This window comes from Myxine glutinosa, chromosome 2, assembly GCF_964187855.1.
Source record: "Myxine glutinosa chromosome 2, kmMyxGlut1.1, whole genome shotgun sequence".
NCBI classification, from domain to species: domain Eukaryota; kingdom Metazoa; phylum Chordata; class Myxini; order Myxiniformes; family Myxinidae; genus Myxine; species Myxine glutinosa.
The window spans coordinates 213,693,412-213,707,562 of NC_136262.1; the positions used below are offsets into that span (position 1 = coordinate 213,693,412).

The 14,151-nt window shown below is 44.6% G+C and overlaps 1 protein-coding gene across 4 annotated transcripts in view; it reads right to left on the bottom strand.

Moving 5' to 3' along the window:
- Positions 1 to 14,151, bottom strand: part of LOC137422167 (tight junction protein 1) — a 200,503-nt gene that overhangs the window by 80,762 nt on the left and 105,590 nt on the right. For all 4 annotated transcript variants that reach the window (XM_078772224.1, XM_078772222.1, XM_078772221.1 and 1 more), the window contains exons 19-20: positions 9,727 to 9,827; positions 7,137 to 7,403 (exon numbers count right to left, since the gene is read on the bottom strand). In XM_078772224.1, coding sequence (XP_078628350.1) covers positions 7,137 to 7,403; positions 9,727 to 9,827 — 368 coding nt within the window. The remainder of the gene's footprint in view (positions 1 to 7,136; positions 7,404 to 9,726; positions 9,828 to 14,151) is intronic.

The following is a 14,151-nucleotide window of genomic DNA, read 5'->3' on the forward strand; positions in this document are numbered from 1 at the left end:
CCAAGTGTTTGTTCAGCTTGTGATTCTATCAAGGTCTAAAGAGAAGGAAGAGGCTGCAGCCTGACTGTCCGAAGGGTGAGGGATGGCAGAAGGTAGAGTCATCAGCAAATAGCAAAAGAGGATTTTCCAGAGTGAGAGATCATTGATGAAGAACAGAAATAGGAGTGGGCCCAGAACACTACCTTGTTGGCTACAAGAGTAGAGGAAGTCAGTAAACCATGTGTGGAGTTGTCCTTGGATGTCATTTGCAGAAAGTTTTGGGAGCAAAGCAGGGTTCCAGACTATTGAAAGCTTGAGATATGTCCTGAGAGAAGGCCCTGATCTCATCTGACATCAAGGGTCTCGATCAATCCATGAGTGGAGGCAGCTTGTCCAAGGTAGAGTGACCTGGTCCAAATCCAATTTGAGCATTTGAGATTAGGCCGTTAGAGAAAAGGAAGGATTTCTTACCAACTGTGATGATGGATTCCATGACCTTGCTGATGATTTGTTGTAAGCTGATAGGTCTGTAGTTAAGGTGATCGGTTATTACCCTCTCTGGAGGAGAGGCTATTGCATTTGGGTGCACACAGCGCAAGTATGTCTATTAATTACATACTATTGAAATGATAAAATAATAATAATACTGATATTAATAATGAAAATGTTGATAATGATATTAATGTAAATATGACAATAATGATAACGATGATAATAATGATAATAATAATGATGATAATAATAGTACGTGGAAATAGTACTTGAGTACGTCCATCAATAACGTATTATTGGACCGTGATTGTCTATCAAGAACGCTCATTAATTACGTACAAATAGAACCTTTTAGACCTTTTAGACCTTTTAGACCAAGGGGTTCACAAGGACACAACATTTGGAAGCAAATACAAAATTGAAGCATTGATTGGCCTTCTCACGAGCAGAGTCGGCTGTGGTGCTATTTGAAGAGAGAGAAGGGATGGAGGGAAAGCATACTCCAGAGACCGACTTGACAAGGTGCCATCAGGATTTAAAGGAGGGAGTGAGTTTGAAGGTTCAATCCTGCGGCTGAAAAAATGTCATTTCCAGCTCTCATGAGAGTGGACACACACTTGTTGTGGGCTTTGTGGAACGACTTGAGATTGTCTTCGGTCGGGTTTGCCTCACAGCCAGAGAAGGCAAGTTGTTTCAAAGCAACTTCCTCCTTACCACAGGATTCAGTGTACCATGGGCAGGAAGAAGGGTAGGATAACTGAAGATGACACGGGATGGATCTGTGCATAAGAGAGAGCAGGTTGATGTGGAAGCATTTCCAGGCTGAGTTAATATTAGGGGCGGTAGATATATGAGACCAGTCCTGAAGTGTGATGGCTGCTTGCAGTCCCTGCCAGTTTACAGTCCGAGAAGTACCAACACCTTGCCAATTTACATGGTGAGAATTGAAATCACCACACGTGAGGAAGAGCGAGCTGGGATAAGTGGTTAAAAGTTGGTCCATGTTGTCTGCGAGAGAGATGTATATGGAGTCGTCACTGTTTGGAGGAGAGCACAACATACAGACAAATAAAGAGGTGGAAGCATAGGGAAAGTCACGGCCAAGGATACTCCAGGCCACCTGGGTGTTTGAAGGTGCAAGATCAATACAAGGACAGTAAAACTGGAAGTGTGTGATGTGGGAGAGAGTTGGGAGTGTGTAATGTGGGAGAGAGCTGGGAGTGTGTGATGTGGGAGAGAGCTGGGAGTGTGTGATGTGGGAGGGAGCTGGGAGTGTGTGATGTGGGAGGGAGCTGGGAGTGCGTGATGTGGGAGGGAGCTGGAAGTGTGTGATGTGGGAGGGAGCTGGAAGTGTGTGATGTGGGAGGGAGCTGGGAGTGTGTGATGTGGGAGGGAGCTGGGAGTGTGTGATGTGGGAGGGAGCTGGGAGTGTGTGATGTGGGAGGGAGCTGGGAGTGTGTGATGTGGGAGGGAGCTGGGAGTGTGTGATGTGGGAGGGAGCTGGGAGTGTGTGATGTGGTAGGGAGCTGGGAGTGTGTGATGTGGGAGGGAGCTGGGAGTGTGTGATATGGGGGGAGGGGTTGGGGGAAGCTGGGAGGGTGTGGGACAAGGGAACATGAGAGAGGTGGGGTGAGTGGGAAGATGAGAGGGGTGGGGTGAGGGGAGATGAGAGAGGTGGGGTGAGGGGAGATGGGAGAGGTGGGGTGAGTGGGAAGATGAGAGGGGTGGGGTGAGGAGAGATGAGAGAGGTGGGGTGAGGGGAGATGAGAGAGGTGGGGTGAGGGGAGATGAGAGAGGTGGGGTGAGTGGGAAGATGAGAGGGGTGGGGTGAGTGGGAAGATGAGAGGGGTGAGGTGAGGGGAGATGAGAGAGATGGGGTGAGTGGGAAGATGAGAGGGGTGGGGTGAGTGGGAAGATGAGAGGGGTGGGTGAGGGGAGATGAGAGAGGTGGGGTGAGTGGGAAGATGAGAGGGGTGGGGTGAGGGGGAAGCTTTGAGGGTCAGGGTGAAAGGGAAAAGCTTCGAATGGGTGGGTTGAAAGGGGATGCAGAATACGGGTCATAAAGTGGGGGGATGCTGAAGAAGAGGATACATAGAAGGGGTTAGGTGGAAGGATGCGGGCATGTAGATGTAGGGAGAGTACTGAAACGGAGGGGTGTGACACCGTTAAAGGATGTGAAGAGGAATCGATTGTCATGTGCAGACAACCTTTGCAAAGTGGACTTCTCATGACTAGCAATCTGGCTATATGGAGACAGACATCATGGGAGGGTGGAAAGAATGATTGTTGAAGGTACGGAGTAAAGTGGTGCGGCGGAGGGTAGGTACAGGAGGGCTGACATACCAACCATTTAGAGGAGCGAGACAAGTTTGGAAAATAATCCTTGTTAAAAAGAATACGAAGGAAAATATCATGATGAATGAGAATACCACGTCGAGTGATCCTGATGGAGATATGAGAAAAGTGAAGCATTTTAAAATGTATTTAAAAGCTTTCACGGAAGAAGCGTTTCATCCAATGATGATTCAAAAGGTTTTTACCTCATTTAAAGTGCTGTAATCCGAAGATCATCAGGGACTCTTTCAGGAAAATGGTTTCTCTTTTTTTCCATACATTTTATAATCGACCACTATGTCAAGCAACATTAAAAAGCTGAGATGTCAACCTACCAGACGAGAATGAAGAGAAACTCCACGGGTTATGTCCAGACTTTCAGGAGGTGCTACCCACTAAGGAAAGAAGGTCTTACAGGTTTACAATGGAGTCTGTCAATATTTGTTCACGATAATGACGGTGTCACCATCTGAATAAGAATATGAAGTCCCATTATCAGTGACAAACGTGTAGAGAGTGTGAGAATATCAATTTGAGCAGTTCAGACAACGTAAAGCTGGCAAATTACCCCAGACACCAAGGCAATTTATTGCATTGGATAGGGATTATGAATAGCAAGGATGATTGTGGGGCTGGGAGGATGGGAGGGGGTTTGGAGGATAATAGTGGCGTAATGGTTAGAGAGTCCGCTGTGAGTCTGGGAGGTCGGCAGTTTGAACCCAACCCCAGACAGGTCATACCAAAGACTTTCAGAAATGGACCTAATTGCCTCTTGCGTTGTCGTTAATTAACATGAGTTCTCTTGTAAGGATTATTAGCATTCTTAATATTAATGAGGAGCAGCAATGAAGGGCAAAAAAAGACCAGGAACAAAGAAATAGATAAATTTAAAAAGCATAACAAAATGAGTCAGGTTCACAAAGGATAACCACCATGTGTGGAAAAACTATCATGTCAGACAACAACGTTACTTGGACAACAACACAAATGTAGAGTCAGCCATGAATGAACATACCAGCCAATTAATCTACAGGACTCGAGACAGGAAATGTAGAAAAATAAAAATAAAAATGGGGATAATTCCATCTTTGGACAAAACCTCTGGGACGACGTGGAGAGGTTCCGCAAACACCGGGGAGCCACGCGCGTGTTGTAATGGGAGGTTATGAAAAGTTCATATACATTGGAAGGACTCTGCTGGGTTTGAGTTTGTTGCCAAATTTAAATGGTTACAATTACATGCATGAGTGGGGGAGGGAGGGAGGAGGTGGAGGGGAGTGGTGTTCTACATGCGAAACACATTCCTAATAAATTCCAAGGTGGTTAATGACTGCGCACAGAATATCATGTCCTACACGAGTCGGCAAGTTTACTGTCGTACGAAAAGGCCAAGAATTGCTCACACAAGAACAAAGCCAAGTCTTATCTGCATGCCTGAGACATACAGGATGTTGCTAAATTATCTTTCGTAAATCGATTGTAAATAATAAAACTAGAACGGCACTCAGTGGAGAGCATACCTCCGCCTGGTTGGCCATATCACTCTATGCTGAAGAATCACTTAAAAAATCATACTAGCTGGATCTGGATCTTCACCAAAATTGAATTGATTCTTCCTTGTCACACATCCAACAAGTTTCATCCAAATCCATTCATAACTTTTTGAGATATCCTGCTATGTATCGTTTTTGGCCCTATCTCCCAATTGTGAAGAATCACTTACATAATTAAATATTTATCATATCTGAATCCACAGTCAGCTATTCACCAAAATCGAAACGAATCGCCCTTGTCAGACACTCAACCGGTCCACCAAGTTTCGTGCAAAACTGTCCACAACTTTTTGAGATATCCTGCTATGTATCGTTTTTGGCCCCATCTCTCAATGGTGAAGAATCACTGAAAAAATTATAGTAGCCGAATCCGAATCAGGATCAGGATCTTCACCAAAATCTAATCATTTCGTCCTTGTCACATATGATACAGCTCTACCAAATTTCGTCCGAATCCTTCCACACCCTTTTGAGATATCTTGTTCACAAACGGACAGACAGACAGACAAATGGGCAGACAGACAGGGGTAAAAACATATCCTCCATCCACCTTTGGTGGCGGAGGTAAATATATAATGAACATACAAGTAAATAATATAATGAACATACATGTCTTTCAATCCTGACAAATCTCACACTCTTACTATGTCTCTCCGAAAATATCAACTGGACAACCCTCCCATATACTTTCTCAACAATCCTCTCCAAGAAGTTCTGTCGCTCAGGCTTTTGGGTCTATCTGCCATGATCTTTCTTGGGAAAACCACATTTCCAAGCTGGCCTCCAAAGCCAGTCGCCGACTGGGCATCCTCCGTCGTGCGAAGTCCTTCCTCGGCACACCTGAGATCCTCACCACATACAAGGCTTTCATCCGCAGCTCAAGGGAATACTGTTCTCCCCTATGGGCCGGTGCTCCTGCCTCACACCTAGCTCGCCTTCGCGCTGTTGAAACCAAAGCTTTCAGAATCATTGGAATCTCCCGTGATGAAGCTATCTCCGAGGGCCTTTCACTCACTCACCGCAGGCAGGAAGGTAGGTGGTCTTTCTGTCTCCTACCGACTCCTCTCCGGCCTTGCTCCCCCAGCTCTCTCTGTGCTTTGTCCCCCAAATATTCCTACAGGTCGCACAAGATCTGCCAGCAACCCTCTGATGGTTAAACTGCCGAAATCTCGGCTCTCTGCTCACCTTCACTCTTTCATTCCTCTTTTCTCCCGCCTCTGGAACAAACTTCCACACTCCCTTCAATCCCACTCCTCCCTCCAGGTCTTTAAAACAGCTGTTCACCACCATCTCTTATCTTCCCCCATCCAAAACCTTGATCTTTTCTACCCCCACTAATTCACCCCAGATCCACCTTGTTTGAAATTCCAACTTCTTTCCTGGAAGTCCTGGCAGTGTCCATATGTTTTATACCTCTCCCACCCCCCCTTCCCATGCCTCCCCCCACCCCCCAAAGCCCTCTCCCTCCCACAGATCTCTCGATGTCCCTGCTCTCAGATGTTGTGTTTATGTTCCTCCCCCTCTTGCCCCATCTTGTCTACCGCTCCCCATGCTATATGTTTTATGTGTCGGTTTGTCTTTCTGTGTGATTAATGTTAGCTCTTTCACGAGCCTCGATCTTGTATACAAAAAAAAAAAAAAAAAGTATGCAGTTTGCACCATCTTGTAGCCCAACTCTGAAAAACCCGAAATAACGGGTAAGATAGTTTCGATTAACCCTGAAAAATGTTGCGACTTGTGCAAAATGTCCAAAAGACATGTGGACGTTGCGGCGAACGTGGATCAAAATAGAATATCGGACATTTTGAGAGCAACTTATGGTGCACATGTGGAAGTCCATTGACGTGTCAAGAAAAAATCAAAATAGGAAAGAATTTAGGAACACCCTGATCCTGAAATGACTATTAACACAATCATCGAGTATAATCGCCATTTCAAGTTCATCAGTACAAGATATGTCGAAAGACCACTCCAAACTTCAGCTTGGAATTAAAACAACTGTACTTGGTTGGTGACTCGGTGATGCAAAAACAACCTAAACGAAACTAATCCTATTTACGCATAAATACAAACGATAATGGGTAACTTGAAATGTGTAGAGACGGATTAGTATAGAAACTGCTCAGGTTCATTCTCGCAGGACACGTTCCACCACGAGCCAATTACTATTAGAGAATGCTGATCAGAAAGCTAAAACTCCATACCCACCTAAGAGCTGACATATACGCGTGCATATAGTGTGTGAGTGTGTGAGACCCGGTGTAGTCCTTTGGAAATGATGGACCCTTTTGTATATTCATTTCCATTCTGCGCACAGAAAATAAATATTTAAATGCAATCGGTTGTTTTCCCGACAGAGCATCCAAATATCTTTTGAAATGACTGAATTGATCTTGGAATTACTTTTAAAAATTTGACATGATGTTGAAGGTGACAAACTTGAGCACAGCATATAATCAAACTTGGGCAAAATATCCCATTGTGAATGTAAGGAAGATATTTGCATCACTGCCTCTTACTTGGAAGAAATATAGCATGCATAGGTGGAGGAAATGTGAGCTTTGTAGATCACCATGGACGTGTACAAAGCTCGTCATATGAGGGTGAATATACAACAAGAGAGCAGAGGCAGCTCTTTCACAGCATGAAAACAACAATTAAAATAAGTCAACTGGTGGCACTCATGTGCCTGAAGGGAGAGCAGTCATGAAGTATTGACAGAACTAAACATATTTGAAGGAGGATATTGAGGGGCATATGAACGGAGTCTGAACTCACATGTTCAGGTCGATAACCATAAGGCAGCTCTTCATCCACAGGCTCCGAAGAGCGGCTCACCGCCGAGCGAACCGGCAGAACCTCAGTTTCCCGCTCGTTCACGCTTTCGTCCAGCTCCTGGTCCGTGTACGTCCCGCCTTCAGTGTCTGTGTCCTCGAAGTCGCTCGTGTGCCGGCTGTCACTGTACAGCGAGAGCTCGCTCAATGGTGCTGAAAGGTGCGATATGCGATCATCTTGAAGGTCCAAGTCCTCTGCGTCAATGTCCGCCTGTGGGTGCAAACATTTGTTAGGATATCTGTAAAGGTCATTGTTCAAAAATTAAGATTCATCTACCCAGAGTTTAATATAAAGCAAGCCTGGTGTTGGCTTAGCGGTTAGGGTGCCGGCTTGGGATCTTAGGGTCCTGGGTTCGAATCCCAGTCGATCGCTGAATTAACGCCAGGGGGGTTGACTCAGCCTGTCATCCTTCCGAGGTCGGCAAATTGAGTACCAGCTTGCTGGGATGAATGATCACGGTGAGTACCCGGATTTAGAATAGGTACACCGTATCCCTGCGCATCGTAAGAGGCGACTAAGGGTTGGCGTCAGGAAGGGCATCCGGCCATAAAAACATTGCCTCAAACAGGGAACCATGATTGTCATGGGGCCCGCAAGGCTAACCCCCGCTCTAGCGGGGAAAATGGCCTTAAAACGATCATTCATTCATATATATTCATTCAAACTGTCACGAGCTCCTCAATAATTAAATAAAAATACTTTTAAAGTAACCAGTCGTGAAGTTCCAGCGCCCCCCAGCGTTTGGGCCACATCATCCAAAATATTCCAATGCACTCGGTTGACATGATATTACTGGTGGTTTTATTTCTTCCTCAAGTGCAGACGTCACCTTCCCATAAGGAAAACCAGTCAGGCGGAATTGTACTTTCCTCAGGCGACCCATGCAATTTGGACATTTTGCTCGCAATTAATTTCCTTCACACCGACATTAATCTCGTTCGCCAAACTAACAATTAGAAGCCGACGACGTGCGCACTGATAACAATGTGCTGCCCTTGGAGGCAAAGCAAATACAGCTGTTTAAAAGGCCGTGCAGGATATGCATAATTACAGCTGTGCCACACGCAGGGCCTGGCAGTCAACAATCAATCTGAATGCAGTTTGCGTGGCCTAATGAGTGGCCTCTTCCAAAGAGAATGCACCATTTGCGTTGAAACAACCGGATTTTGGTTTTGCGTGCTGAACTGTATTTCAAACAACATCCCGACTGATGCTCATCCAATTACAGAGACAGGTAGAAAAAAATCGCTTCAGGTCGACCTTGAGAATGAGGGGTCGAGGAAGGCTCTCCAATCTCAAACACAAGAATAAAATGATTAGAGCTATCCACTGTAAAGAATAGGAATGGAGCCAGGGGTTGCTATAGAGTGGGTGCCGCCACCTATGACCTCACCGTTGACGTGCTACAGGTGGGCAATATAACTATTGGGCAGGTGTGAGCATCACGATTCACGTCTTGGTTGAAGGAAAAAAGAGGCTCATGACGCTCACACCTCGGCCCAACAGATATTCCTCACCTGTAGGATGTCAATGGTGAGGTCATTGTTGACGTCACCTACCCTATATCAATTCCTGCCCATTACTCTCTATCTCGAAGACCCAAAACGTCAGCACCTTGTGAACCTTTGCAGCAGATAACTAACCACGTTTTTTTTAAATCTTGTGCCACCAATACCAACTGCTAGTTATGTGCTGGAATTAGCAGCTACATTTTTAACATCGATCTTAAAGCAAGCTAAAAATGATGACTTCCTTCATTCTTCATGATTGTTTTGCTGTAGTCTTTCAGGAAGATCTATTCAAATGTAAAATGATATCAGCAAATACTTTCAAAAAAACGTTTCAAAAAAAAAAAAAGAAGCAAATACTTTTAAGAACATACAAAGATCCAAACATCGCAGCAACAACAACAAATAGAACGGCACTGGGGAGAGTGCGTACACCACCAGGATGAACAGTTTACCTTCTGTATCCCACGGGTAGGCCACATCTGGATTCAGACCCGAACCAAAATCGAATCTGCTTGTTCTCGTCATCTAACCAACTCATTCACCAAGTTTTGTTGTAACTCGTCCACAACTTTTTGAAAAGTCATGCTATGCATAGCTTTTGGGCCTATCTCTTAATGGTGAAGAATCACTTTAAAACAATTTTAAAAAACTCTCGTATCCAGATTTGGACTTCACCAAAATCGAATCAATTTGTGCTCGTCACACACCCAACCTGTCGACCAGGTTTTGTCCAAATCCGTCCATAAATTTTTAGCTTTGAGATATCATGTCATATATTGTTTTTAGCCCCATCACTCAATGGTGAAGAATCACATTTAAAAAATTATAGTATCCAAATCCGAATCCGTCGCCAACTTTTTGATATATCTTGCTCACAGACAAACAGACAGACAGGCGGAGGTGGAAACATAATCTCCCTCCACCTTTGGCGGTGGACGTATCAAGTAGAAAAAACAGTACTTGTAAAAGGAAGTGATGGTTAGGAAAAAAAGGCAAAGGTATAGATTGGTGAAAGTACTCACCCGGCCTTCAGACACCCACACCAGCTGGTTTTGTTGTTCTGTTACCACGTCCTTCAAGGCTCCGTACCAACCCTCATTCATAGAGTTAAGATTCACGACAGCTGTGCGACAGGTGATTGGTTTAAAACACAATGTAGGCCTCAGCCATACAGAACAGCGCGTGCGACAGATCGATCGATTTATCAAAATATTATTCTTTCGAGCTCATTATTTGCAATGCCGCAGCAATCTTTCAAAAGGATGCTATTTGTCCAAGTCATTCAAATCAGGAATTCAACGAATAAAGACAACCCAAATTGTAGCTGAGATCTCAGGATTCAGGAAACTTGTGATTCAGTTTAACAAAATAAAAGTTGACAAAGTGAAGATATTCACTTACTGGCAGCAGCCTTGGGATTTATGAAAGTACATGTTGTCCGCACGTTAACCAAATATCTTTGCGGGTGGAGCAGATTTTTTTCGGCGAAGGGGGCTTAACTTCCAACTAAACAATTTCAAGGCAACCTGCCACTCAATCCAAGATGGCAACCATTTTTTTATTTGGACTAACAAATTATCACTTGTAAAATTTCTTATCATTGTCACCATCACCTTCTTGCACCAACACTTCCAAAATGAAGGGATTGGTGCTCCAGCTTTCAGCATGATCAAATCCAGGTCGCGGAGGTGCACAGTCATCAAGGTATCACATTGCATGTGTTTTCTGGGTATTCACACACAAAATCATTCAGTATCTCTGGAGTGGATACACCTTGGATAATCTCTTTGGATTGTTTCCTGTTCTCAAAGGAGCCTCTCAAAGGAGACCAAAATGATTGGGGTCTAATGGATTCTGGAAGGAAGGATGAATCCACTTCCAACCAACAAGCTGGTGGATCATGCTGTACAGGTACAGACAAAAAATTATCTTTTGTCAGGAGATTATTTCAAATAATCTGCCAATTTACAATTTTGGTCATCTTGCATTTGAGAGCATTTATAGAATCAAGTTTGTATACTGGATGCAACTAACCGACAAGACTTATACACATAGATTTGCCCTCATTAGGCATTTGCCCTTATACACATAGATTTGCCCTCATCATATATGATCAGCCTGTCGAGTCAGAAGTCAAAAGGCAGTAGCTTAATTCTCTACGGCCATAAAAATGAACTTACTCAAGTCACGTCGTCCAGTCAGGTCGTATATAGAAAGGATCACTGCCAGCTGACTGGGGATAAGAAGCTGTGTTGTTAGGAATGCATCGCTTCAGTGAAGCATGCTTCCCTTTGTGGCCTGTTCCAAAGCTGATTTTCCTTGCAAGAATGGCAGCACAAGGATGATGGAGTAGAACCAACACATCTGTGTCTGGACTCTTAATAGCCAAAGACTGTGCACTGTTCTTTGCAGCGAACGTGGCATGTGACACGATTTTGGTGTGAGCCTCTTCGTGGTTTGATCTGGGTTCTGAACATTTCCATTCCTCCACTTCGTCCTCAGGTTGATTTATTGAAGAGTACACCATGACCCACATTTCCGTGGCCTCCACCGAGATATATACACTCACCTCGTCCAGGTTTGCCTCCTGCCTTCAAGATGAGATACTCCAAGTAACACTGTGCAAGTGTCGTTTTGTTTTTGCCTCGCCGAAGGAACAGCATACAATCCTTTTGTACCGCAGCATCAGTTAACACACACTAGAATCGTGTTACATGCTATATTTGCTGAAAATAATAGTGCACAGTCTATGGTTATTCAAATTTCAGACAGAGGGGTTAGTTCTACTCTATCACTGTGCTGTCATTCATGACAGAGAGACATCTCCTTTGCAACAGGACAAACAAGTATGGTTCACTGAAGTGATACATTCCAACCCACACAGCTTCTTCCCACAGTCTGCTGGCAGTGATGCGATCAATATTCTGCCTCAATGGGGCTGGCAGGATGGCCTAGACATGGCAGGATACGCACACTCGCTTCTAAGCTTGGTGTAGGTATAACGGTTAAGGTGGTTGGCTTGAGATCTTAGGGTCCTGAATTTGAACCACCGTCAGCCGTTTAATTAACACCAGGTGGGTTGACTCAGCCTGTCATCCTTCCGAGGTCGGCATAATTGGTTGCATAATTTTCTGGAAGCAAGGCTAATGATGGAGTACCGTTGATGCAGTGGCCCGGTTACCAGTAAGCTAGTACTCATTTTTCCGACCTCGGAAGGATGACAAGCTGAGTCAACCAACCTGGTGTTTTTACAATGGTATGACCGAGGCTCAAACTCAAGACCCTAAGAACTTAAGCCAGCCACCTTAACCGTTAAGCCAACACCAGGCTTCCTCAGCCAATGATGCTACCCCACAGCCTTGTGCTGCATAAGAAGAAGAACAAAACTACTTCATTAAATGTCCCTGTCAGTTCATTTTATGGGAAAGCCATCACTAATTGCGACTTGATAAAGCAGGCTGATCGGATTCGAGCTATGGAGGACATGGGCACAATACCTGGTGTCCAATTGGGAGAAATCTGTGTATATGAGGTTGTCGGCACAACGTAGAATCCATGAGAATGTCAACACATCAGTGCAATCGCTTTAATATTCTCAGAAACAAGATGGCCGAAGTAAAAACCGGTGCGTTGTAGGAAAGAAGCTGTTTGATACAATATCACAACGTTTATCTACACAGTAAAACAATGGATTATTTGGAAGCAGGCATATCCTGCATTCCATTCCAGAATCTACTCAGTTTGCTTACAAGAAACTCACAGAATATGTGACAACCCAAAATGATGATCCAAGGTGTGATGACCCTAGCACTACGGATTTTGTGTGAATGCACAGAAAATGCATGTACAGCAAATGTGACATCTCAATGTGCAGTCATGTCAACGATAAGTGAATGCCAAAAACTCGATCTGTTTTGTCAGGAACGCATTTGATGTTTTTGGCTCCCTTTAATACATCAAGTCAATGGGATGTTGCAACAGTGTGGTGAGGCGCGTTGCTCTCCTCCCCTTCCTCACTCCCACCCATCACCCCTCCTCACCCCCATCCTCTCTCTCCCCTCCCCCCCCCCCCCCCCCCAATCTCTCTCTCCCTTTCTCCCTCTCCCATCCCCTATCTCACCCCCTTCTCTCTCCCCCCCTTTTCCCCCCCTCTCCTCTCTTAGTATTCCCATTAGCGAAGCTACGGATGGTATTTGCTATTCTAAAATATTGATAACAACAACCATGACAACAACAAGAACAACAACAAGAACAACAACAAGAACAACCACAAGAAGTAAGGACAAGACCAGCAGTTGTATCGACCCAAGTCAATGTATAATCCCAACACAGCCAATGGTCCATAGAAGGCTCAGGTTTTCCTCCTCACAGGAACGAGCTGTTATGACCAGCATATGTTTCAAGGGAAACACCTAAAGATTTTGAAGTAGGACATTAAAACGAAAAGAAAAAAAGGCCTGCAAACATCACACGCTGCCTTCATAAGGTCACCACTGGCGGATACATCAAAGGCGAGCTTTAAAACCGCAGGGAAACCGAAGAACGTTTAAGTTTCCATACCAATAACTCAGGTTCGGTTCCCCATGTTTTACGCCATTGAACACACACTCGGCTTTACATGCTCACCCCCACAATGGCACACGATCAGATTACACGACATCAGTCATTGGGCTGAAAATGCCATTTCCAGAAGAGTGCAAGAAACGGTGGCTGGATGATGCTCAACTCGAAATAGAGTAAAGTTTTGACACACGTTCGAATGCTGTCTGCAAGATCGGCTTCAACCATATGATGTTATGGAAAAGGCAAACTAATGATCCACTTCGTTTGATTTGGAAGGCTAACCTGACTGGAGCAATTAAACGATAGAGTGTTGCCAAGTTGAGGCTCTGCATAAATGGAGCATCATCTCTTGGTGAGGATGTTTAGCCGGCGTTTCCACCTGCACATATTATACAATAACGCACGCGATACCTTGTTGAGAGTACTAATGCACCACCAATCTCTGAGTACACAAAACAAAAGTTGTGCCCACAGAAGGACGACACCGACACACACACACACCGACACACACACACCGACACACACACACCGACACACACACACACACATCTATATGTTATTCAAGACCAAGGCAAACCAGCTCAAAGTAATGGCCATGTTTTGGGAATCTCAAAATTCCAGTTTCATTTCAGTTGCCAATACAACACCAACAATTTGCCTGGTTTAAAGTAAATGACGAAGTTGCTACACAGTTGCAGAATAAAAAAAATAAAAAAACCACCTTTAGAGGCCATTTTTCCCCGCAAAGCGGGGGTTGGCCTTTTTCGGGGACCGTGGTTGTTGTTGTTTTTCGGTCCCCTTTTTGAAGCAATGTTTTACGGCCGGATGCCCTTCCTGCCGCCAACCCTTTTTGTCGCCTTTTTACGACAAACAGGGAATTACCA